Genomic DNA, 26,384 nt, shown 5'->3' on the forward strand with positions numbered 1-26,384 from the left:
TGGGGAAAAAGAAAGAACTAGAAAGGGGTTGGAAAACCCAGGGGAGGGGAATTTGTTTGTACATGTATGTGTATTTGGATCAAATGTAATAGAAGTAGAAAGACCTGAAATTTTGATGTTTAAAAACAGAAAAAGACCCCAGAATCCTACCATCATGTAAAAAAATTTAAAGGGATTCCTTTTTACACCATTTCAGGACAGTAGGACCCCCCTGGGCTTGCGCACCACCCTACACCCTAAAATTTTTCCCCATACCCCCCATTCTAAATTCAAAATGCAATAAAAATTTCCCCTTTTTTCTCCCTTTACATATATTTTTCAATGTAAACACTTGATCTAAAATTCCCTACCCATTTAAAAACCCCCTTTGCTCATCCGCAATCCCCACATTCTGTTTATTTAATTTTTTCAATAATAACCTCCTAACACTTTTCCGGTATACCACAACTAATTCTATTTTTAAAAACCTTTGTCTCTTTTTTAATAAAGAAACTATAATGTTTCTCCCAATCTTTAGGAAATTTTCCTCCTTCATACATTTATTAAAAAAAAAATTTCCCAAACATTTTCAAACTATATCCCCCCTGTTTTAACATTTCTTTCAGATCATGTGTTCCAGTTGTTTTTTTCTTCTATGGCCCCCCAATTCCCCACCCCTCACATCCTGCTCTTCTTCCTAAAGATGGTATCCCTTTGGCCAATGGAATCCACCCCTTTCTCCTTGACATTTTTTCCCTCAAAAACTATCTACCCAAACCCATCTCCCCCACTACAACTCCCCCTTTTTTAAAAAAACCATTCTACCTAGGTTTTTTAGCTTGTTTAACCACCCCAAAAATTTTTTTTATTTTCTTTAAAAAATTTCTTGACAGGCCCCTTTTCCCACTTATCATCTGCCTCCTTTTACTCCACCCCCCTTTTACCTTTCTTTACTTCCCTATATTCTTATAACACTTCGAAAAAATTTCCCAAAACTTTTTTTTTTTTACACTTTTTCTTTACACCACCAACACTCCCTTTTTCCTGACCCACCTCCTTAAAAACAAACTTTCCCCCCCCCCTTCAATCTGATTTTTAACCTTTAGGTTTCGACGATTTTGACGGGTTAATTCGGGTTTTTTACGATTTTGACCCAAACTACCCCCAAATCAGGAAAGCAGGCCAATGAAAGAAGGGCTAGGGTTGTACAGAAAAATCCCAGAAAAAAATGAGAAAAAACTTTTACGATTTTTGGGTTAAAAAAATTTGACTGTATTTTTATGGGATTTATTGTTATCTAGTTTTCCTGGTCCAATGAAAGAAAGAACTAAGAAATTAAATTTTAATGTTTTTAAGAAACATACCCGAAATTGAGCTTGGGGGGAAATGTCTGAGTTTTTCCCAAAAACCCAAAAAAAACAAAAAAGGGAACATGTCCAAACACCCCTGGGGAGCAAATTCTTTCACAAGGCTGATATTATTTTTTCCCTTTTCACCAAAATGTATAAAGAAAATTCATTTGGTTTTTCAAACCATTCATCATTCTCTCTTCTTACATTCTCATCTCAGCCTTCACAACTGACATAAAAGTATGAATATTATAAATCAAAATATGTATAAGAGAGAGTGCATTTTATTAGTTAAAAAATTAAATTTTCCCCATCCATAAATTGAAGATTATACACAAATAAATGACAAGTAATAAACAGCAACATCTTAGCACAATAAGGGATTGAAGTGCATGCTTACAATTCTTTTAATTCTTGTCCAGGTTTCTTTATTTTTAAGAAAGGAAGCATAAGTATTCCTCGCCAATCATTGTGCACCATCCTTTCTTCCATACTAAAATTGAATACAGGTGCTCCTTGAACTTACGATGAGGTTACATATCGAAGAACCCATCATAAGTCAAACATGAATATGAGATGATAAATAAGTAAATAACTACTGTCACTGAATAGGTAAATAAACAAATAATTGTTGTAATTAACTAAATATCAGTACTGAAAAGTAAATAAATGAATACAAGTTTATCCAATCAATAAATGAACAGTACTGTTCAGCACAGAATGTGCATCACTATCACAACATGGTAAAGTTGAAATATCGTAAGTCAAACTATCGTAAAGCTAGGAGCATCTGTACTCTAAACAAACTCCTCCAATACCTGACTCAATTCCTCCCTGTTTTAAGTATCTCAAGTCACAATACCATCCATCCTCACAGCTTTTCCCCACTTTCTTACCAATTCGCTCAATCAATACCCAATTTTGTTTGATGGCTATCAAAGACTAAGCATAGGCCTGCTGTGGATTTTGTTAAATTAGCACACACACATTAGCATGGGAGATTATTTCCCAGTAAAAGTAGGCCTTGGACAAGGATGTGTGATGTCAACATGGGTTTTTTTTTTTTTTAACAAGTCGGCCGTCTCCCACCGAGGCAGGGTGACCCAAAAAAGAAAGAAAATCCCCAAAAAGAAAATACTTTCATCATCATTCAACACTTTCACCTCACTCACACATAATCACTGTTTTCGCAGAGGTGCTCGGAACACAACAGCTTAGAAGCATATACCTATAAAGATACACAACATATCCCTCCAAACTGCTAATATCCCGAACTCCTCCTTTAGAGTGCAAGCATTGTACGTACTTCCCATTTCCAGGACTCAAGTCCGGCTATATAAATATTACCCTGCTCACACTCCAACAGATCGTCAGGTCCCAAGTATCATTCGTCTCCATTCACTCCTATCAAACACGCTCATGCACGCTTGCTGGAAATCCAAGCCCCTTGCCCACAAAACCTCCTTTACCCCCTCCCTCCAACCTTTTCGAGGACAACCCCTACCCCGCCTTCCTTCCCCTGCAGATTTATACGCTCTCCATGTCATTCTACATTGATATATTCTCTTTATATCACCAAGCCACCTCAACAACCCCTCTTCAGCCCTCTGACTAATACTTTTATTAACTCCATATTGCTCTTAGACAGGACATCTCCACTGCCTCCAACCTCCTCCTCGCTGCTGCATTCACAACCCAAGCTTCACACCCATATAAGAGTGTTGGTACTACTTTCATACATTCCCTTCTTTGCCTCCATAGACAACATTTTTTGTCTCCACATATACCTCAATACACCACTCACCTTTTTTCCCTCATCAATTCTATGATTAACCTCATCCTTCATAAATCCATCCACCGACACGTCAACTCCCAAGTACTCTGAAAACATTCACTTCTTAATACTCCTCCTCCCCAATTTGATATCCAATTTTTCTTTATCTAAATCATTTGATACCCTCATCACCTTACTCTATTCTATGTTCACTTTCAACTTTCTACCTTTACACACACTCCCAAACTCATCCACTAACCTTTGCAATTTTTCATTAGAATCTCCCATGAGCACAGTACCATCAGCAAAAAGCAACTGTGTCAATTCCCATTTTGTATTTGATTCCCCATAATTTAATCCCACCCCTCTCCCGAACACCCTAGCATTTACTTCTTTTACAACCCCGTCTATAAATATATTTAACAACCATGGTGACATTACACATCCCTGTCTAAGACCTAATTTTACTGGGAAGTAGTCTCCCTACACACCCTAACCTGAGTCTCACTATCCTCATAAAAACTCTTTACAGCATTTAGTAACTTACTACCTAGTCCATATACTTGCAACATCTGCCACATTGCTCCCCTATCCACTCTATCATATGCCTTTTCTAAATCCATAAATGCAATAAAAACTTCCCTACCTTTATCTAAATACTGTTCACATATATGCTTCAATGTAAACACTTGATCTACACATCCCCTACCCATTCTGAAACCTCCTTGCTCATCCACAATCCTACATACTGTCTTACCTCTAATTCTTTCAATTATAACCCTACCGTACACTTTTCCTGGTATACTCAGTAAACTTATTCCTCTATAATTTTTACAATCTCTTTTGTCCCCCTTCCCTTTATATAAAGAGACTATACATGCTCTCTGCCAATCCCTAGGTACCTTCCCCTCTTTCATACATTTATTAACCCTTAAACGGTCCAAACAGATCGACGTTCAAATTCGCAGTGCTACAAAAGTAGATCTACTTTTTTTTACATATTTTCAAATATAACAAAAAAAATGTAGATAAAAGTTTTTTTTACACATTTTCACATGTAAAACAAAAAAAAAAATCTACATTTCTTTACATACTTTCAGATGTTGAAAAAACGTATATATACGTTTGGACCATTTAAGGGTTAAACAAAAATACCAACCACTCCAACACTATATCCCCCCCTGCTTTTAACATTTCTGTCATGATCCCGTCAGTTCCAGCTGCTTTATCCCCTTTCATTCTACACAATGCCTCACGCACCTCCCCCACACTCACATCCTGTTCTTCTTCACTCCTAAAAGATGGTATACCTCCCTGGCCAGTGCATGAAATTACCGCTTCCCTTTCATCGTTATTCAATATATTTATAGACGGGGTTTTAAGAGAAGTGAATGTGAGGGTCTTGGCAAGAGGTGTGGAGTTAAAAGATAAGGATCAAACACAAAGTGGGAGTTGTCTCAGTTGCTCTTTGCTGATGACACTGTGCTTTTGGGAGATTCCGAAGAGAAGTTGCAGAGGTTGGTGGATGAATTTGGTAGGATATGTAAAAGAAGAAAATTAAAAGTGAATATAGGAAAGAGTAAGGTGATGAGGATAACAAAAAGATTAGGGGGCAAAAGATTGGGTATCAGATTGGAGGGAGAGAATATGGAGGAGGTGAACGTATTCAGATACTTAGGAGTGGACGTGTCAGCAGAAGGGTCTATGAAGGATGAGGTGAATCACAGAATTGATGAGGGGCAAAGGGTGAGTGGTGCACTTCGGAGTCTGTGGAGACAAAGAACTTTGTCCGTGGAAGCAAAGAAGGGAATGTATGAGAGTATAGTTGTACCAACACTCTTGTATGGGTGTGAAGCATGAGTGATAAATATTGCAACAAGGAGGAGGCTGGAGGCAGTGGAGATGTTATGCCTGAGGGTAATGTGTGATGTGAACATAATGCAGAGAATTCGTAGTTTGGAAATTAGGAGGTGTGGGATTACGAAAACTATTATCCAGAGGGCTGAGGAGGGGTTGTTGAGGTGGTTCGGACATGGAAGAGAGAATGGAACGAAACAGAATGACTTCGAGAGTGTATAAATCTGTAGTGGAGGGAAGGCGGGGTAGGGGTTGGCCTAGGAAGGGTTGGAGGGAGGGGGTAAAGGAGGTTTTGTGCGCAAGGGGCTTGGACTTCCAGGAAGCATGCATGAGCATATTTGATAGGAGTGAATGGAGACAAATGGTTTTTAATACTTGATGTGTTGTTGGAGTGTAAGCAAAGTAACATTTATGAAGGGATTCAGGGAAACCGGCAGGCCGGACTTGAGTACTGGAGATGGGAAGTACAGTGTCTGCACTCTGAAGGAGGGGTGTTAATGTTGCAGTTTTATAACTGTAGTGTAAAGCACCCTTCTGGCAAGACAGTGATGGAGTGAATGGTGATGAAAGTTTTTCTTTTTCGGGTCACCCTGCCTTGATGGGAATCAGCCGATGTGTTAATAAAAAACAAAAAATTAGCATGGCAATGGCAGCAAAATTTTAAATGTTTTACAAATCCACTAGAAACACATATTGTTTCACATACCAAAAACAAATATATAAACAAATAAGCAAACAATTACACTGCCCCCCCCCTCCATTTCCATATACAGTGGAACCTCGGCTTACGAGTGCCCCACCATACAAGTTTTTCAGAATACAAGCAGTCGCTTGATCATTTTTTTGTTTCTGGATACAGCAAAAATACTGGATGTGAGCTTTTCCTTCAAGGGAGGTTCCTTGACGCTGGTGAGGGGCTCTTGACCTAGGGAATTGTATCTGTGCTCTAGTCCCTTAAGCCTGAATACCTTCCATCCCCTCCCCCTCACAGGCACTGTATAATCCTGCGAGTTTAGCACTTCCCATTATAATATTCAGTAAGTCAGTCACTCAGTCAAGTCAGTCACTTCAGTCAGTAAGTCAGTCACTCAAGTCAGTTAGTCAAGTGAGTAAGGCAGTCAAGTCAGTTAAGTCAGTAAAGTTAGTATTTCAGTCAGTCAAGTCAGTTAAGTTAGTAAGTCAGTCAGTTAAGTTTGTAAGTCATTCAGTCAAGTCAGTAAGTCAAAACACAATTCACAAACACAGCTAGCTTGTAGGAGAGAAGTGGAACTGAACACTATTCACGAAAGCTGGGATGGTGGTGTTGGGAGTGTCAGGGGATGGCAGTGCACCTCGCGGTGGAAAGAGTCTCACTTGTCACATGATGACATTTTATTCATTCTAGAGTATATACAGTGGACCCTCGGCTATCGGCCAACTCGGGTATCAGCAGGTTTTTTGACTTCCGGTAATCGGCCACTATTTCGCTTATCGGCTGTATTGTGAGCGTTCACCCACCTGCCCACCAGCTGCTCAAGAGTTCATGAGTCAGTCTGGCTGTGTCTCTGGGCAAGTGAGGATACTTCTGCTCATTCATCCAAACATCAAGGAAGCTAATGTTGCAAAAGGGAGTTTAGCAGGGAGTGCAGCAGGGAGGCAGGACCCCAATGGAAATAAGTCACTCTGCCTTACTTTTTTGGGTTATCCTAGGTTCTTTACACACATGCTGTGAAAGGGAGGCAGGGAGTGTAGCATGGAGGGAGTTTAGCAGGGAGGCAGGGAGTGTAGCAGGGAAACAGGGAGTGTGGAAGGGAAGCAGGGAGTGTAGTAAAGAGGCAGGGTGTAGCAGGGAGTGTAGGAGGAAGGCAGAGAGTGTAGCATGGAGGGAGAGAGTGCAGCAGGAGAGGCAGGGAGTGTAGCAGGCAGGCAGGGAGTGTAGCAGGCAGGCAGGGAGTGTAGTAGGGAGACAGGGAGTGTAGGAGGAAGGCAGGGAGTGTAGGAGGAAGGCAGGGAGTGTAGCAGGGAAACAGGGAGTGTGGAAGGGAGGCAGGGAGTGTAGCATGGAGGGAGTGTAGCAGGCAGGCAGAGAGTGTAGTAGGGTGTAGCAGGGAGTGTAGGAGGAAGGCAGGGAGTGTAGCATGGAGGGAGTGTAGCAGGCAGGCAGGGAGTGTAGTAGGGTGTAGCAGGGAGTGTAGGAGGAAGGCAGAGAGTGTAGCATGGAGGGAGTGTAGCAGACAGGCAGGGAGGGAAGTAACCCCAGAGAGGGCTTTGATACCTAAAGTCCTTATGGAGGGGGATTCCCCTTCCAAACAGTAATCAGTCCTCCCTCTCTCCTCCTCCCCATTTTCCATAAGCCAACAAGAGTCTTCAATAAAGGCATGTAATAGTGATTTAAATGTTCATTTATTTATTTTACTTAGTTCTCATTGTTTTGCATATGTAAAACTATAATTATTTAAAAAATGTATTTTTTGTTAATATTTTTGGGTGTCTGGAATGGATTAATTGTATTTATATTATTTCTTATGGGAAATATTATTTCAGTTTTAGGCCATTTTGGTTTTAGGCCGACCTTCTGGAATGGATTACAGCGGATAACCAAGGGTCCACTGTATCAGGTTTCATGTTATTTATATTATTTATTATGTCATATTAAATGAATTGTGATAGATAAATAAGCAGCCGAGTTGATATTAGGGTCATATTCATGTATAATGGTACCCCGAGTTTCATACAGCTCCCAACTCGAACAATTATGTAAGTGTATTATTGTAAGTGCTTTTAAAAAGTAAGCATATTTTTGGTGGGTCTGAAATGGACTAATCTAATTTACATTATTCCTTATGGGAACAAATTCATTCAGTAATGGCACTCGAACAGCCTTCTGGAACAAATTCTGTACAAAACTCTGGGTACCACTGTATTCTGTCCTGCCTCCTGAGAGCACGAATTCCACTGGAACGAATTAATGGCATTTCAATTAATTTAACCCTTTCAGGGTCCAAGGCCAAAATCTGAAGTCACGCACCAGTGTCCAAGAAATTTTGAAAAAAAAAAAAAAATTATTTTTTTCTTACAGAATTAAAGAGCATATTTTTGTGAAGGTAATAAAACAAAAAAAAATTAGAATCTGATCAGTACTTACCGAGATACAGTGCCAAGAAGTTTATAGAAAATGATGTGGTGGTGGCAACATCGACGAATTCCACATACACGTATTATATTATTTTGTTGTTTTAGTTGTTTTTCTTTTCTTTTCCAATTTTTTTCTATTCCTACTAACATTTGGGGCCTGAGAGACCAATACTGTATATAATTGATATATATAAACTCACTGTATTGAACACAATAACCGCACTAAAGTTATTATCATATTATTGTTTACCACTGTTGTTTATTACAATAAACATGCACAAATATTGTATAATACTAATGTTCTATCATATATTTACATATTTACAATCACTGGACATGGTTTTACCCACATAAACCGGGGGTGTCTTTGGGGGTTTTTTGTTGCCGCTGTTTGTTTTTGCACAGTTTTTTCTTTGGCCAAATTTCTTTTATTGGGGAAGGGTGTATTATGAATGATCACCTTTCCCCCGCCGTTTTATCGTGATGAATTCGAGGGCCTATTTGTATTTGCAGGTTTTTTACCTGGTACTTGTTATGAGTTGTCTGGGCAACAGACAAAAAAATTCTCTCGGTTTGGGCTTTTCCGGGCTTTTTTTGGGACATTTATGGGGGATTCAGCATTGAAATGTCCATGAATGGAAAAAAAAAGTTTCGCCACTTGTTTAAATCCTTTCGAAAGTCAACAAAACCAATTCATGTCCCCTTTAAAACCAAACATGTTTTGTGTATAATCAATCACCATTTTTTTTTCAAAACGTTTTAATTAGATCAACCGCCCCTGTCTTGTTTCCCCCCGGGGGGGAAGGGTTTTCAAAAATGGAAACTGGTTTTCATTCCCCCTAAACCCTGATGTTGGGGCAGTAAACACCTGCCGTCATCACCCCGAAAACCCCCGTTTAACCTGAGGTACCCAATAACATCTTGGTATCTTTCAATGTTTTACTACCCGTGTATATAACAATATCCAACACCAGGCCACTGTCACAATCACAGAGTACAAACAATTTTATACCAAAGCGGTTCCTCTTGCTCGGTATATACTGCTTGAATGACAGTCTACCTTTGAACAAAATCAAAGACTCGTCAATTACAAGATTCTTGAATGGATAAAAGTATATCCTGAACTTTTGTTTGAGATACATTAAAACATTTCTAATCTTGTATAACCTGTCACTTCTGTCAGGCCTGGTTTTGTCAGAGAAGTGCAACATACGTAACAGTAAGATAAACCTGTTCACTGGTATTATTTCACTGAAGGATGGGGTAGAAATTAGCCGATTTGTGGACCAGTATGCTTTTATATTATGCTTATAGACGTGAGGCATAAGCATTATTGTTGCAAAAAGCAAATACATTTCTGCAACAGTCGTCTCTTTCCACCTGTGTAGTCTTGACTGTGGTGATAAGATCGTATTTGCCATGGTGTACTGAAAATACTTATTACTTTCCCTGGCAATAATTTCCATCAATGGCTGGTTAAAGAATAATTCAAAGAATTCCAGTTCATTGGCCATGGTTCCAAGGGGACAGGTAGGTAGAATTCCACTTTGAGAGTCATCAAAGTGGTGAGGCTTGGGAACAAAATTGGGATTTTGCTGCCAATCCCACATACGGTTTTGTGGTGGATACTGGACATCATAGGCTGGTTGTATGGGTGGTTGTGGTTGTGGCGGGCTGGTGGCTGACGCTCCGCTTTGTCCTTGAACTGACGAGTCAGCAGCGTGGGTCCCCGCGTGGCACGGTGAGTCACGCATGGCGGTGCCACTACCACCACCAGCACCACTAACACCATCCACTGATGCCTGTGGCCCATCCATGCCAAGTATAGCCACATCATCCTCACTATCACTACCTAAAACGGGTGTAGGGCCACGGGATGTACTCCGGGATGTACTCCGTCCCCTGGGCACAGCATAGGGTACACTACCCGAGCGCATGCGGCGGCGAACATACCGACGTTTCACTGGTGAATATGATTCCTCACTATCACTACTCGAATGATCGTCGAGCGCAATAAAATCACAATCCACATCAGAATCATCATCATTACTGAAGTCAGAGGCCTGGCCACGCGAAAATATTAGTTTTCTCTTACGTTTAGGAACACCCGACCGTGAGTCACGAGTGCCCACACCAGAGGTAGAAGGTCGAGGATCGTCGGGGTTTTCTGCACTATTATCGATATCCTGGTCATTATTTTCGGTCACTAACTTATCAAAGCCGTAGAATTCGTCTTCATTTCCACTTCCATCAGTGTCAGAACTATCAGACAGGAAGAGGAGAGTCCCAATTTTCCGGGGAGTGAGAGCTGACTTGCGACGAGGCGCACACCCACGGCGCAGACCCATTCTCTCACATGTAGGCCTATGAGCGCTTTCGCGCTAAATTTGACGGCGCTAGAATTTTGGCGTAGATCTACAGTTTGGACACTCACCGTAAAGCCATAGATCTACGGGACGGACCCTGAAAGGGTTAAATGAGGAAAGCTGACTCAGCATACAAGCAGATCAGGATACGAGCAAGGTCACGGAATGGATTAAACTGTACATACTACACAGCCAAACCATACTGAGCCTTTTTCAGACTGTTATTTCTACTTAAACCTAACAGAGTCTTTAGTGAATTTTCAAAGACATACATACGTTAGATCAAGAATGAGAACCGGGTCGGAGTTCTGTTTATCATTCTCTGAGTTGTAAAAAATTATCTTTCTTGATGAGACAACCACATACTGTCGTCTCCAGCCATGGCGTTTTATATTCTGTTTGTTGGGAATGGACAGCCAACCCTCTAGTCGAGACTCTGAAAACAAAAAAATAATAAAATGCTGAGTAAGAACACTGAAAACAAACTAATATATAATTATACATGTAAGTGTCCCTCCTTTTATGAAGGTGTATTCCAAGCACAAGGCAGCTGTAGTGAGCTCAATCACATCAACACTTAATGAAGCATAATAAGACTTCCATAAATGATGAGCAGATAAATATGCATATGATATTGAACAAATACAACTTTGAGAACTCTTAACCCTTTATGGGGCAGACCGCAAAATATGCGGGTCTGAGCACGTGATTTTCTGCACGTGTCATCCTACTCGTGTCGCGCACCTAGATTCCCGTTCTTTATTTCTGACCAATCACAAGCCTTCCCTGAGTCGCTTCAGCTAAGTGGTGCTGTCCTGTTCTCGCTTCCCATTGGTTGAGAGACCAAGATGTAAACACTTCTGGCTTGGCATCGCCGAGAGTAACATTTTTTCAAATAGTGAGACTCAAATACCCTTGGATTTTATCCTCTACAATGTCGGTAAGTACTGATTGTTATGTCTAGTGCATAAATGAATAGTTTGGGCATATTTTGATATATATATAAAGACCGTGTGAAGCATAATGTGAGTGTACCATGCAAATGAAAATAGTGCAACAAAAGAGACCTCAAAAAATTTTGTTCTGCCCTTTTAGGGGCAGTTTTCAATTTTGGTAAATAAATATTTATAAAAAATATTTCTATTGCTTATATGAATTTTGTAGTGGTCTGGATGTGTACAGAACATTTTTATTGTCCTTCCAGATCAATGTGAAATTGTTTTATGGTGAGCCCTCCAACACCAAGTCAAAATGTCTGTGTTTTGGAGGAAAGTGACTCAGAACTGGAGGTAGATGACCCAGAATTGCTTGCTTGAAAGTGGTGATGAATACTTGCCACTGGATGCAGAGGTGTCAAGTGATGATGAGGAAGAAATGCCAGCCAGAAAGTGAAAAGTAGTCAAGAAAAAGAGAGGTATTAGGACCGAGGAGATGCCTGTTGAACAAGAACAATTATACCACATCGTCATTTTATTGCTTCATATGCAAAGTAAATCTATGCATAAAGGATAAAAATTGCTTCATACCCTTCCATTCTAGCAATTAGTAATATACAATGACTGTTCTTTCTCAGGGAATTCAGGAATATGGGACTTGAAAATTTTATCCCTTTGCAATGTGTCAATGTAGCAATTTGGTTTCTTTTTATATTTTTCTAATACCTAAAAAAGGTTTGGATACAAGTTCCACTTATATTTTTTATATTGTCTGTTTGTATAATCAATTAAAAAAATAGTTATTTGCTGTTTTATTAACCATTGCAAGTTTGCAACAGCCAAATTTCTACTCCCTAATACGGGCAGGCCATACTAAATTAGGGTTTCGCTGATTAGCAATTGCTTGAAAACTAAACATCAGAATTCCATTTATATGGACTCACTGACCTTATATTGAGTTACTCTATCCACTATAGGGAGTTCAGTTCGAATTTCTAAATTTATGGCCATTTGCCCCAAAAAGGGTTTTAATTTGTGACATTAAAATGTTAGGGAAAAACATCAAAGGTTTCTTTATCTTTGACACTGAACCTGACAAACATGTTGGAATTAACCAAAATAGGCAAATCATAACATATTTCCATGCTTTCTGGTTACAAATTATAATTTTAAACTTTTCTCTTACTACTTGAAATCTCTAAGGCACAGTCAGTATGGCTAATAGAATGTTGCAGTATTATTTTTTTTTTCATGGCTATCCATTATTTTAATCATTCATTATGTGTTTTTCTGCATGATTAACACATGTACACACAGTATTATAAATCAATTTAAATGAATATGTGTAACCACCTCAACAACCTGTCAAACAATTTGTCTGCTAGCTGTACTTTCACTTATTCTTTTGGTACTAACCCAATTCATCGATATCGTTGTCTGCGCCACTACTGAGGGAAGCTGTCTCACTGTTGATATTGGCCAGTTTACAGGTAAGAGACTCAATTTCAGAGTCCTTAGAGTCTGCCTCCATTTGAAGTCGAACTCTGGACTGACTCTCCTCATATAACAACGCTTGAAGATCCTGAACTTCCTTCTGATATTTTGACACCATTTGAGAGAACTTGTCACGTTCCTATGGCAATAAAATAGAACACAGTCACAGACCATCAAATAATAGTAATGTTGATACACTTCAGATAATTTACAAAACATAAGCAATAAAAATTAATACAGTACCTCACTAGAAAACTAATCCTTCTCATTAAAAATATTTATCACTGTCCACACTTTTTTTTTTGGCTTTGTACCTTATTTTGCTTGTGAAAATGGGTTCCACTGTTGCATACTACTTAGCTGTGAATTAATTAATATCTTTTTTTAACACATCGGCTGCCTCCCACCAGCGCAAAGTGAATACGAAAGCATTTTACACCTAGTAACTTGTACAGGAGAAGGGGTTACTAGTCCTTTCTTCCCAGCACCACACTTACCTCTTAAAAGACGCATAGCTTACGGAAGAAGGATCTTCCTCACTTCCATGTGGAGTAATATATTTTATCATTATTATACAGATGATTTTCATCACATAGGCTTCTAATAAGTAATGCTGGTAATCCAAATCAAATACTTGTTGGAGTTACACCATTAAATGTAAGCAATTCAATGAAAAAAATCAGAAAGAATTTTAGTCACCTAGCATTTATGGTCACACAACTTTCACTTACCATTGTCAGCTCTTGTTGTAATTTACGGCACTCCTTCTCTTTTCTTCTCAGATCATTTGCTGAAGCCTTAGGTTTACGACTAGCTGGAAGATTTTCCTTACGGGCCATGATCTCTGCTAATTTATTGACTGCTTGCATCTTGAGAAGCTGTTCTTGTTTGAGTTGTTTACTTAATTTTTCAAGCTCACCCTTACGATCATTAGTAACTTTCTTGTTTTCTAAAAGGGAAAACAAAATGCAATATTGTATAAATGATGTTCATCTTCTTGTACTGAAGAGCAAGAGGGTGGTTACAAAAGCTGTCTAATTATAATTACCATTACTACAGTAAGTCCTCAACTTACAAACACATTGAGAATCTTCTGTATTGTATATAATATCATAAACCATACCACAGGTGGGATTAGAACCCGCGATCAGAGTCTATTTGCAATTGTGTCATTACGATTTAGTGAGTCGTATAATATCATTACAGGTCTCCCTCAACATTTGCCAGGGTTAGGGGATCAAGAGCCACTCGAATGTTGAAAAATCGTTAATGTTTGGTGCCCCAATATATTGTAGGGAAATATAATACAAACTGCTTCCTTAACTTGTTAAACCATGAACAATCATAAAATACATGAAAACATCGTAAAATATTGTACTATATACATACATATTATGGTTTAATAACACGAATGTTATTAAATACTACTGCCTCAACCACTGCCTCAAGCACTGCCTCAACCACTACCTCAACCACTGCCTCTACCACTGCCTCAACGACTGCAGCGCACTACCTCATATTTTTGTACAATTTCTTCTTCAATTCTATCATGTTTCTCAATTTCTTAACCAAAGGGCTGGCACTAGCAAGTTTCTTTGGGCCCATGATTAATTATGTAGCAGTCGCACTCAATCTACAAACAACAAACACAATGAATTATTGTGAAATGTTTGGAAAAGCACGGAGGCTAATGCTCACTCCAGCATAAACAAAGCCAAACTGACTCACGATGCCTCCACCACTGCTGCAACCCTCGTATTTTTGTACAATTTCCTTCAATTCTATCATATTATTATTACTATTATTAATAACATGTATTATCATTATTATTATTATTATTAACAACATGTACGTATGTTATTAAATACCACTGCCTCCGCCACTGCCTGTACCACTGCTTCTACCACTGCCTCAACCATTGCCTCAACCACTGCCTCAACCACTGCCTGTACCACTGCCTCAACCACTGCCTCAACCACTGCAGTCACGCTTAATCTACAAGCACCAAACACAATGAATTATTGTGAAATGTTTGGAAGAGCACAGAGGCTAATGCTCACTCCAGCATAAATAAAGCCAAACTGACTCACAATGCCTCCACCACTCCTTCAACCCTCGTATTTTTGTACAATTTCCTTCTTCAATTCTATCGTATTATTCTTATTATTAATAACACGCATTATTATTACTATTAGCACGAACAGTAGCAGCAGCAGAAATGTTCAATTCTTTGCCATGTTCAAGAGTAAACAAATGATGTCACCGTCCAATACCTGTCCGAATGGCCATTCCAATATGCAGTCATGAATGGGTTGACATTATTTACACTGTAGTTTAATAGCAAAAATAGCAAATAATGAACAAACAAAATTCACCACACTGTGTGGCAGGCGGGCTGGCTGCCAGTTGCGGGAATTGGAGGGAGGGTAGTAGGGACGCGCGGGTGGCGGGAAACTTAAATGTGATTTCGCGGCTGGAAATTCGCGAATGTGTGACGCCAACGAAAGTTGAAAACACAAATGTTGAGAAAGACCTGTATATTATTATACACAATACAGAAGGTCCCCAATGTGTTCTTTAGTTGAAAACTTCCTGTATTATGAATATTACACAATTCAGGAAGTCCATAATGTGTAAGTTGAGGACTTACTGTACTCTGAATCCTGTACGAAAACAATAATTGATAAAGTAAACAAATCACAGAACGGGTGGGACTTAAACCCAAGGCAGGTGAGATGATAAAGTAAAGGAATACTCTTTAGCTTGTGATAATTTCAGACTCATTAAAAGGTTATAATGCACTCACAATGATCCCACGACTCTTGAAGAATCTAAATTAACAGAGATATGATCAGGTCTCTTATTGACTTATATTACACATAATTGATTTATAGACCCGAGCAAGAAGTCTAGGCAATGAAAAATTGGATATCAGATAAGATGGACATGTTTGTGGCTGGAGCCATGAAAGATGAGAGCCACAGAACAGACGAGGACAAAAAGGTAGAAAGTTTATCTATGGAGGCAAAAAATGGGAATGTATCAGAGTATAGCAATATTAACATTTTTATATGGGTGTGAGGAGGAGGATGGAGGTAGTGCAGAAGTCATGTTTGAAAGCAATATTTTTTTTTTTAACACAATGGCCATCTCCCACCAAGACCCAAAAAAAATTCATTCACACAATCATTGTCTTTGCAGAGGTGCTCAGATATGACATTTTAGAGGTCACTCCAAACAGCCAATATCCCAACCCCCTGCTTACAGTGCAGGCATTGTACCTCCCACCTCCAGGACTCAAGTTCGACTAACCAGTTTCCCTGAATCCCTTCACAAAATATTACCCTGCTCACACTCCAACAGTTTGCCAGGTCCCAAAAACCATTCGTCTCTATTCACTCCTATCTAGCATGCTCACATGTCTGCTGCATGTCCAAGTCCCTTGCACACAAAACCTCTTTTACCCCCCTCCCTCCATCCTTTCCTAGGATGACCCCTACCCCTCCTCCCCTCCACTACAGATTTATAAACCCTCTAAGTCATCCTACTTTGTTCCATCTTCTCTAAATGAGCAAACCACATCAACAGCCCCACTTCACCCCTCTGACTAATACTTTTAGTAACTCCATACCTCTTCCTAATTTCTACACTATGAATTCTCTGCATAATATTTACACCACACATTGCCCCTAGACATACATCTCCACTGCCTCCAGCCTCATTCTTGCTGCAGCATTCACAACCCATGCTTCACACCCATATGTAAGTGTTGGTACCACTATATTCTTGTACATTCCCTGCTTTGCCTCCAAGGATAACATTGTCTCCACAGATACCTTAATGCAATATGTGGTGTGAATATTATAGAGAGAATCTGGAGAGCATGGAGGTTAGAAGCTGGTGTGGGGTTACTAAAAATGTATTTCAGAGAACTGAGAAGTGTGTTAAAGTGGTTAGGACATTTAGAGAGGGTGGAGCAGAATAAGATGACTAAGAGGTTAATAAATCTGGGATGTAAGGAAGGGTAAGGGTCATTCCTGAAAAGACTGGAGGGAGCAGATGAAGGAAATTTTAAGTGCTAGGGGACTGAATATCCAACAGGCTGGTGTATATATGTTAGACTGGTTTTGATAGACAAGTGATTTTAATGGTTTGACATGCTGTTGGAAATGTGAGCAGATAAACATTTATGAAGAGATTCAGTGAATAAGTTAGCCAGACTTGAGTCCTAGAGGTGGGACGTACAGTGCCTGCACTCTAGAGGGAGGAGGAGGACGTAGCAGTTCATAGGGTCATCTTAACTGAAAAATCAATGAACTTCTAGCACGACAGCAATTCACTGAATGATGGTGAATGTGTTTCCTTTTAGAGTCACCCTACTTTGTTGCAAGATGTCTGACATGTTAAAAAAGAAATTAAGAAAATATCAGCAGTGTATGATAGTCTCACAAACATATAAATGGCCTTTATAAAACAGAACAATGAATCTTTCAAATTGTTATTTGCCACATACACAACAGTGACTGAAGAAAGAATATAAAGGAACAATACAGTGACTGGAACATTACACAAATAACTGAAGATCATTCAGCACTTGTGTGAAGCCCACAATGAGTGAAACATACAACAAACTTGGAAAAGTAAAGAGGCTCACCTCAGATTGTTAGTGCAATTAAGAATCAAAAGCTACTTGCTAAAAACTACAAACTTGACATCAAAACTAGAAATAATGTAAATCAAGATGAGACATGATCTTGGCAAACAAAATACACCTTGGTATGAACAAGGTGTCAAAAATAACTGCTAGCCAGAGAAAGGTCCAAGACAAGGGATCACTGATACAAGTTGTACACCCAAATGAGCCACTGGATATTACAAAACACTTTTCAAGTATGACAGTGGAGAAGAGGAATGAACTAGGGAATGTCATAGTAGAAGCTGAAAACATACTAGGGTTTATACTTAAATGCAACAAAGCTTGAATGCTTCAAGTGATCAAACGGTATGAAGAGTCCAAGAGTAAGAGCTTAATATTGACAAACTAGGCTAAATGCATACATACTTTTTGTGATTAAGCCTTGTTCATGTACTCATCTATATACATTCAGACAGATGAGTACTTATAGGTGAGTACAAGTAAAATGCTTAATCACAAAGCAAAAACATTAGGAAAAATGTTAAAGCAAAATACAAACTTTATGAAAGTACAAAGTTAATTTGTTTGTTATTCAAATGTCAAACTTGCTTTTTTTCATTTCTTTACCTGTAAAGTAAAAGGACACAAGTGCAACTAATGTGACATTTATTGTGGCAACGTTTCGCTCTCCAGGAGCGAAACGTTGCCACAATAAATGTCACATTAGTTGCACTTGTGTCCTTTTACTTTACATATTGTCGGTAATTCTACCAACTTTATTACATTTCTTTACCTGACAAGCCTCACTACTGCATAATCATAAATCTAACATATAATGCATGAATGCTAAATGAATTATGTGCTATTAACATTTCTTGAGTTGTAAAGAGAGTGGGATTCCAGGAGCATGCATATATCAATGTGGCTGATACCAAAAGACTAAAAATAATACGTATATTTTTTTCAACACGATGGCTGTCTTCTGCCAAACCAGGGTGACCCAAAAAAGAAATACTTTCACCATCATTCACACATAATCACTGTCTTTGCAGAGGTGTGCAGATACGACAGTTCAGATGTCACTCCAAACAGCAAATATCCCAAACCCCTCCTTTAAAGGACCAACCTTCCTCAAGACTCTGGACTTGAGCATTAAGTGCCTCCTTCTCCTGCTTGAGACTCTCCACTGATCTGCTCAGTTCTTGTTCCCGTTCTTTCACCTGAAACACAATGAACATAAACATATGTTTGGATATCTGTAAGAGCTGATGTGCAACAGTAATACATTAAAACAATTAACACTTTTTGAAATTCCACAAAACGGTATGTCTGCCAAGGTTGAAAACCTCTTATCATCAGTTTAAATTATAGTACAGTGCAGCTGAACCTAGATTTTCGTGATTAATTCGTTCCAGAAAGTTTGACGAAAACCGAACTGTACGAAAACTGAAGCCATATTTCCCATGAGCAACAATGTAAATCCAATTAATCCGTTCCAGACACCCAAAAATATTAACAAAAAATACATTTTATAGAGAATAACTATAGTTTTACATACAGAAAAAATGATAAATAAATATAAATGACTAATGAAATGGATAAATGAACATTTAACATCACTTTTACCTTTATTGAAGACTCTTGTTGGCATATGGAAGACAACGAGGAGGGGAGGTTATTGTTTGGAAGGGAAATCCCCCTCCACAAAGACTTCAAGTATCAAGGCCCCACCTGGGGTTACTTCCCTTCTTTGTCTTTTAGTGGCACTAGGACCAGCTTGAATGTCAATGGACCCCTTTCGCAAAAAAAATCTGTCCAGAGAGGTCTGTTACTGGCGTCTCTTTACTTGCCTAAAATGGGACAAGGCATTGTCATTGAACATGTTGCAGACACGGCTTGCAATAGCTTTGTTAGGGTGATATTTCTCTACAAAACTTTGCAACTCATTCCACTTTGCACACATGTCCTTAATCACCGAAGAAGGAACATTCTCACAATCCTCACTCAACGAGAAACAAAGCCAGACTGAGTCGGAATGCGCGGGATGCTTTGTGTGGGCGCAGGCGGGCAGACGCGTTTGGTACGGCAGACCATTGTTAACTCCACAAAAACCAAGCGGATGTATGAAAACTGGGACAAAATTTTGACAAAAAAAGTTGTCGATAACCGAATCCTATGAAAACCAGGGCATACAAAAACAGAGATTCCACTGTATTAGAAAAACTAAATTTGATCATTTTTTTTTTTTTAAGGCATCAACCGTCTAAAAGGCAGGGTGACCCAAAAAAGAAACACTTGCACCATCATTCAACACTTTTGCCAACATTCACAAAATATCACTGCCTTTGCAGAGGTACCCAGATATCACAGTTTAGATGTCACTCCAAATATATACAGTGGACCCTTGGTTATCGGCCGTAATCTGTTCCAGAAGCTCAGCCTAAAACCGAATTGGCTGAAAACTGAAATATTTCCCATAAGAATTAATGTAATTACAATTAATCCATTCCAAACAAAAATACTCACCAAAAAATAATTTTTTTAACAATTAAATCAGTATTACATATCTTTATTGAAGATAAATGCTGGCTTCTGGAATGCCTGCTACACTTCCTGCATGACTGCTACACTTCCTGCATGCCTGCTATACTTCCTGCATGCCTGCTACACTCCCTGAATGCCTGCTACACTCCCAGCATGCCTACTACACTTCCTGCATGCCTGCTACACTTCCTGCTTGCCTGCTACACTCCCTGCATGCCTGCTACACTTCCAGCATGCCTGCTACACTCCCTGCATGCCTGCTACACTCCCTGCATGCCTGCTACACTCCCTGCATGCCTGCTACACTCCCTGCATGCCTGCTACACTCCCTGCATGCCTGCTACACTCCCTGCATGCCTGCTACACTCCCAGCATGCCTACTACACTTCCTGCATGCCTGCTACACTCCCTGCATGCCTGCTACATTCCCTGCATGCCTGCTACACTTCCTGGATGCCTGCTACACTCCCTGCATGCCTGCTACACTCCCTGCATGCCTGCTACACTCCCTGCATGCCTGTTTCACTCTCTGCTACACTCTCTGCATGCCTGTTTCACTCTCGGCTACACTCTCTGCATGCCTGTTTCACTCTCTGCTACACTCTCTGCATGCCTGTTTCACTCTCTGCTACACTCTCTGCATGCCTGCTACACTCCCTGCATGCCTGCTACACTTCGTGCTTAAAATCCATGGTGTTTCCCACTTTCTTTACCACAGGAACTTTACTAGAAAATTTCTTTGGAGCCATGGTTAGTTATTTTGCAGTTGCACTGCAAAAAAAAAACCACAAAAAGCAATGAAAACAAGCAAAATGTTTGGATGTATGAGCAGAATCTTCCTCACACACTAAAAGACACAGCCAAACTGACGCACAAGCAGCCCCAGCTGGCGGACGGACAAGTCTGAAACGGCCCATCATCGAAATAATGGCTGATCACCGGGAGCCAAAAAATCGGCCGATCACCAAGTTGGCCTATAACAGGAACAACCGATAACTGAGGGTCCACTGTACAGTAATTATTATTCCCAAAGACATAGCTTAGTTATTCCTAACTAGACTTCAAACTTTTTAACAGAAAAAACATTTAATTATTAAAATTTACTGTATTGTACAGGACTCTCAATTATATTCTTCATAACCACTCTATGTCAATTTAAATAGAAGAGCTTTCTTGCATAGTATAAGCTGCAAAAATAAAAATTTAAAATCATAAAACTAACCGCACTAAGAGCACTATCCTTTTCTGTGATGTCAGCCGTATGTCTGGAAACAAGATCACTAATCTCCAATTCTTTAACGGTCTTCTCTTTCTCTAGTTCTGCTACAGTCTCTTCTGCAATAGAACGTGCAAGAGCCTCCGAGTCAGCTCGTCCTACAGCCAGTTGCAGTTGCTGAGTAAGGCTTGTGCGCTCCTCCTCCAATTCCATTGCTTGTCGACATTTGTCATCAGCCTCTTCACGTAGCTCGCGTACCTGAGTTTTGTAAAGTGTCTGAAAAAATTAAAAGCAATGAGCAAAACTTTTCATACAGTATATGGTAAATTTAAAAAATTATTCTCTTATAAAAATTCTATTACAAAGTATAGTACGAAATCAATTAACACCAACTTTTAACACTTTTTTGACATAACAGACAAAAAAAAATGCAGCATATTTTCTACGAGTATGCCACATTTATGCAGCATGGAATAAATTTAGAGGAAAATTGAAAAAAAGGCAGTAAACACAAAGGCTAATAATATGGCTGACTATAATGTAATACAGAAAACTTCTTTATTTTTTGAGTCTTGACAAATTACATAGCTTTAAAAAGAATTTGGTTGCCATGTTTTGGGGTCTGAGGAATGTAACCCTATTTCTCCTTTATGTTTGTCAGTTCATTTTACATTATTTTTTAATTATATGACATTTTTAGGAAGGTAACTACCAAATTAACTGACAGTCAACTGTACTGTAAATAATTTTTTTTTCATTAACATACTGGCCATCTCCCACCGAGGGAGGGAGACCCAAATAAGAGGAAACTCCTTCATTATCACCATCTGGCCAGAGACGTGCTGACATTACAGCTCAGATTCCCTTCCAAACTGCAATAACCCCACCCCTCCTTTAAAGTGCAGAAACTACACTTCCCATCTTCAGGACTCAAATCTAGCTAACTAGCTCCTATGAAATCCTTCATAAATACATATTACCTTGTTCACACTCCAAAATCACAGCAAGTCATTAAAACCATTTGCCTACACTCACTATCTAACACACACACACACACACACACATATGCCTGTTGGATGTCAAAGCCCCTCACATACAAAACCTCATTTACACCCTCCCTCCAATCTTTTCTAGGATGACCCCTACCCCGCCTTCCTTCCGCTCAAAGTCAACCTATTTTGCTCTATCCTTTCTAAAAGTCCAAACCACCTCAATAACCCCTCCTCATCCCTCTGGATAATACCCCAGACCTCCTCCTGATCTCTTAACTACAAATTTTCTGCAGTATATTCACACCAAACATTGCCCTCAGACATGACATCTCCACTGCTTCCAGCCTCTCACTGCAACATTTAAAACCCATGCTCCACAACCATATAAGAATGTTGGTCCCACTATACTCTGATACATTCCTCTTTTTTTGCCTCCGCAAATGCCTCAATGTATCAAACACTTTTTGTCCCTCATCAATTCTATAGTTCATCTCATCCCTCTTTCGTAGACCTGTTCAATGACAAATCTACTCCTAAGTATCTAAATGTGTTCACTTCCTCCATACTCTTCCTTCCAATCTGATATCCAATCTTTCATTACCTAAATTTTTTGTTATTGTCTTCACCTTGCTTTTAATAAACACCCTCTTAAATTTGTCCACCAGCCTTTGCAACTTCTCTCCAAGCTCTCCCAAAAGCAGTGCCATTGGCAAAAAGCAACTGTGTCAACTTCTACTTTGAATTAAACTTTTTATCTTTTAATCCCATACCTCTCCCAACACCCTATCAGTTATGGTGACATCACCCATCTCTGTTTAAGACCTACTTTTATTGGAAAATAATTTATGTAATAAATTTAATTCTTTATTTCTTACTATCATTACTCTTGATTTCTATTTCCTATTAGTCCTCTAAAATATTTCTTTTTATTTCCAAGTTTTAATGGCCACCCACCTAACTAATAAATTTTGTATTTTTTGAGCTAATCAACAAATAATACTCCATCACATTACACAAACAACAACCAAAAGGAATAACATCCTACTGAGAAATACTGTTCTGCTTCAAGTGTGTCTTGCAGCTCCCTCATCTGCATGTCATCAACTGATTTTTGTGTCTTGAGTTTGTGCAGTTCTTCCTCTATGCTAGACCGTGCCTCTTTGGCTTCTTCTAAATCTCGAGCGAGTTGTTTTTCTCTGGTACGTAAGAGTGCAACTTCGGATGCCTGAGCTTGAAGTTCTGCAACAATGCTTGATCTCTTCTCAGTCTCTGTCTCCAACTGCTTCTGGAGAACCTTGACCTATAGAGAATGAACTAGGTTACAAGACGTGCTTATGGTAACACTGAAATAAAAGGTACGATAAAATTTAAATAAAAAACTTACCATAAATGATGTAAATCATAAATTTTTTTTAGAACTGAAGTGATATTACCCAACTACATGAGAAGACCAGAAAAATTATACTATGGCAAAACAAGAGATTTAGTACAGAATTAAGAGGAAAGTGGATGGAAAAAACAAACCTGCAATAACAAAGTGCATATATGAAGAGAATTAGAACATACAAAAAAGGAATGTAACACATGATATAAATGAATAAGTACAGGTATAAAAAAAAAATATAAAAGGAAAACTATACAAATATTTACAGAGAACAAGAACAGTAGTTTTCAAAACTACTTATTAGTGTAAACTGATATATGAGTATATGAACTTATTTACCTTTTCACATTCTTGGCGGTGCTCTCCCTCCAGTTTGTGAAGCTGTTGCTGCAGCTGGCGGTAATCAACACTCAACATAGAGTTTTGACGCTCCTTCTCCTGACTAGATGCCTCTGCCTGTTGGCGTTTCTGTTTTTCTGCATTAAGACGTTCCTGCAAGGCTGTAAAATACACATATCTGTCAATTCCTTGAACTATTTAGCTTACAATTAATTCCATGACTATATGTATTTTTTAATTAGGGATACGTACAAAATTTACGTTATCAAATTTTCAAATTAGCCTTCATGACAGGACAAGGACTTAAAATTGACGAGAATAAAAAAAAAAAAATCGTTGAGGACCTTAAAAACCTTAAAATGTAAAGGAGTCCCACCTGCTAAAGCTTGAGCACTGGACTGGTGGTTGTGTGTAGGGGCAGCATTATTAGCCTCTCGCAAAGCTCTTGCCTCCTGCTCGTAACGGCTTGTCATGCCCCTTAACTCTAACTCCAGTGAGTTTCTATCTTTTTCCAGCTGTACAAGACGCTCTGAAACATTCTCAGCTTCTTTACGAGCAATTGTTTCTCTCTCGAAAGCACTATCAAGCTGTAAAAATAAATTTAATGATCATGGCAAGCCAGGGGGTTTTGAACTTTAGAGGTAAGCATGAGTGACCTCATTTTACACAATTTCAACAAATTATAATTTAAATGCAGTCCCGAAAACAAACACTGTAGGTACTGTCTGTTCATTAATCACGTCCCCAGGCCTTTCCTATATAACACTTGCTCTCCATTTTAAATGTATCATTACACACCAAAAATCAACATTTTCCTTATTCCTCAACTAATAAACCATAATCAAGAATGCTATATCTAGATTCAGGCAGCCCCAATAAATGAAACAGATCTACTTAAACCCTATAGAAGAGACTGGAAAGGTAGGGTAAGCCCCTACCCTTCCCCAGGAAAATTGCCCAAAATCAATCACTTCCGCCACTTTGAGGCCTATTTCATGCCACGTCTGGTCTTAAACCAACTGAGCGCTCCATTGCACTAGTTTGTTTTCTAGTCTATTGGCACAAAGAAATAGCTAACAAGGAAAACCACCCAAAAGCTGCTATTTTAACCCAACAGCAAGATCCGAGGTCAGTTGCTCACATTGCGCACTGCATGGAGCAGAATTTTAAAGAATTTCAAGTACCACTAAAAATGCTTGTCTAAATGTGCAAAATTGTAGGAACATTCTAATATAATACAGGAAAAGATAATACTGTACTTGCAAGACATTAAATTATCTAAAAGAATGAGATTAAAATTGTCCCTGTGATACAGATAACACAGTATAAAAAGCAAATAAGGAATCCATACAATGGGTGCTATACTAATTTGTTTTAGTTACACTGTATGCAAATGAAACAGCAAAAGACATACCTTAGACTGTAATGCTTGTATTTTGGCATCAGCTTGTGACAGAAGATCAACCTGGTGATTTTTATGTGCTCTTTCCTGGTCCAGTTGTGTTTGTAGATTAACTAAGTCTCGTTCCAAGGTGTCCCGTACAGATTGAACTGCTGATACTTTTTCCATGTACTCTGTTACTGATGTTTCTTTTCGCTGGTTTATAACAGTCAATTCAGCATTTTGTTTGCGAAGCCGTGTGCTATTGTCAGATTCCACTTTTAATTTATCTTGAACTTCTTTAAGCTGTTGAAAAGTATTTTGAATAATTCATCATATAACTTAAAAAATATCAGAAGTAATTAAACAGAACTATGGTATTATCATTCCCCAATAATAATTAAAAAGTTCTGAGCTCTTATGAAAACACTACCTCTAGCAAAATTACACATATCACAGCATTAAAAAAAATCACTAAAATTGAAATAGCAACTGCTGTTCTGCTAATTATTAAAATTCCAACAATACAAGGAAATACACAATTTAAACCTGCTTTTCCAAAGAATTAAGCTTGTCATGGGCATGTTGAGCAGAGACAATATCTCGTGTTCGCTTGTTCTGCTCATCTTCAAGCTTCTTCTTGACCTCTTGGTAGAGACCATCTAACTTGCGTCTGCCTTCAATCTCATTGTCTGCCTGACATGGTGTGAAAATAACAAATATTAAATTGGACACCCTCATTTTAAACTTTTAAGTCATAAAGCAAAGAACAGATCAAACATACAGCAAATAAAAGCTTTAACCCTTTCAGGGTCCGTCCCGTAGATCTACGGCTTTATGGTGAGTGTCCAAACCGTAGATCTACGCCATGAGCTCAGCTCACTCTGATAAACTGTGAGTGGTACATTTGGGCCTAGATATGAGAGAATACATCTATGTGGTATGTGTGCACCACATAAAACAGATCCTGCAGCACACTGTGTATAATGAGAGAAAAAAACTGAAATCATGATTTTTCGATTTA

At 38.9% G+C, this 26,384-nt stretch overlaps 1 protein-coding gene across 1 annotated transcript in view; it reads right to left on the reverse strand.

The window, feature by feature from the left end:
- Nucleotides 1-26,384, reverse strand: part of Rok (Rho kinase) — a 147,892-nt gene that overhangs the window by 51,876 nt on the left and 69,632 nt on the right. Inside the window, exons 13-22 of the mRNA XM_070091512.1 lie at nt 25,910-26,056; nt 25,394-25,666; nt 24,356-24,566; nt 23,980-24,140; nt 23,302-23,556; nt 21,271-21,540; nt 18,631-18,724; nt 13,600-13,817; nt 12,791-13,007; nt 10,712-10,875 (exon numbers count right to left, since the gene is read on the reverse strand). Of these exons, the coding sequence (XP_069947613.1) occupies nt 10,712-10,875; nt 12,791-13,007; nt 13,600-13,817; nt 18,631-18,724; nt 21,271-21,540; nt 23,302-23,556; nt 23,980-24,140; nt 24,356-24,566; nt 25,394-25,666; nt 25,910-26,056 (2,010 nt within the window). The remainder of the gene's footprint in view (nt 1-10,711; nt 10,876-12,790; nt 13,008-13,599; nt 13,818-18,630; nt 18,725-21,270; nt 21,541-23,301; nt 23,557-23,979; nt 24,141-24,355; nt 24,567-25,393; nt 25,667-25,909; nt 26,057-26,384) is intronic.

The sequence above is a fragment of the Cherax quadricarinatus genome, chromosome 35 (assembly GCF_038502225.1).
Source record: "Cherax quadricarinatus isolate ZL_2023a chromosome 35, ASM3850222v1, whole genome shotgun sequence".
Classification (NCBI taxonomy): domain Eukaryota; kingdom Metazoa; phylum Arthropoda; class Malacostraca; order Decapoda; family Parastacidae; genus Cherax; species Cherax quadricarinatus.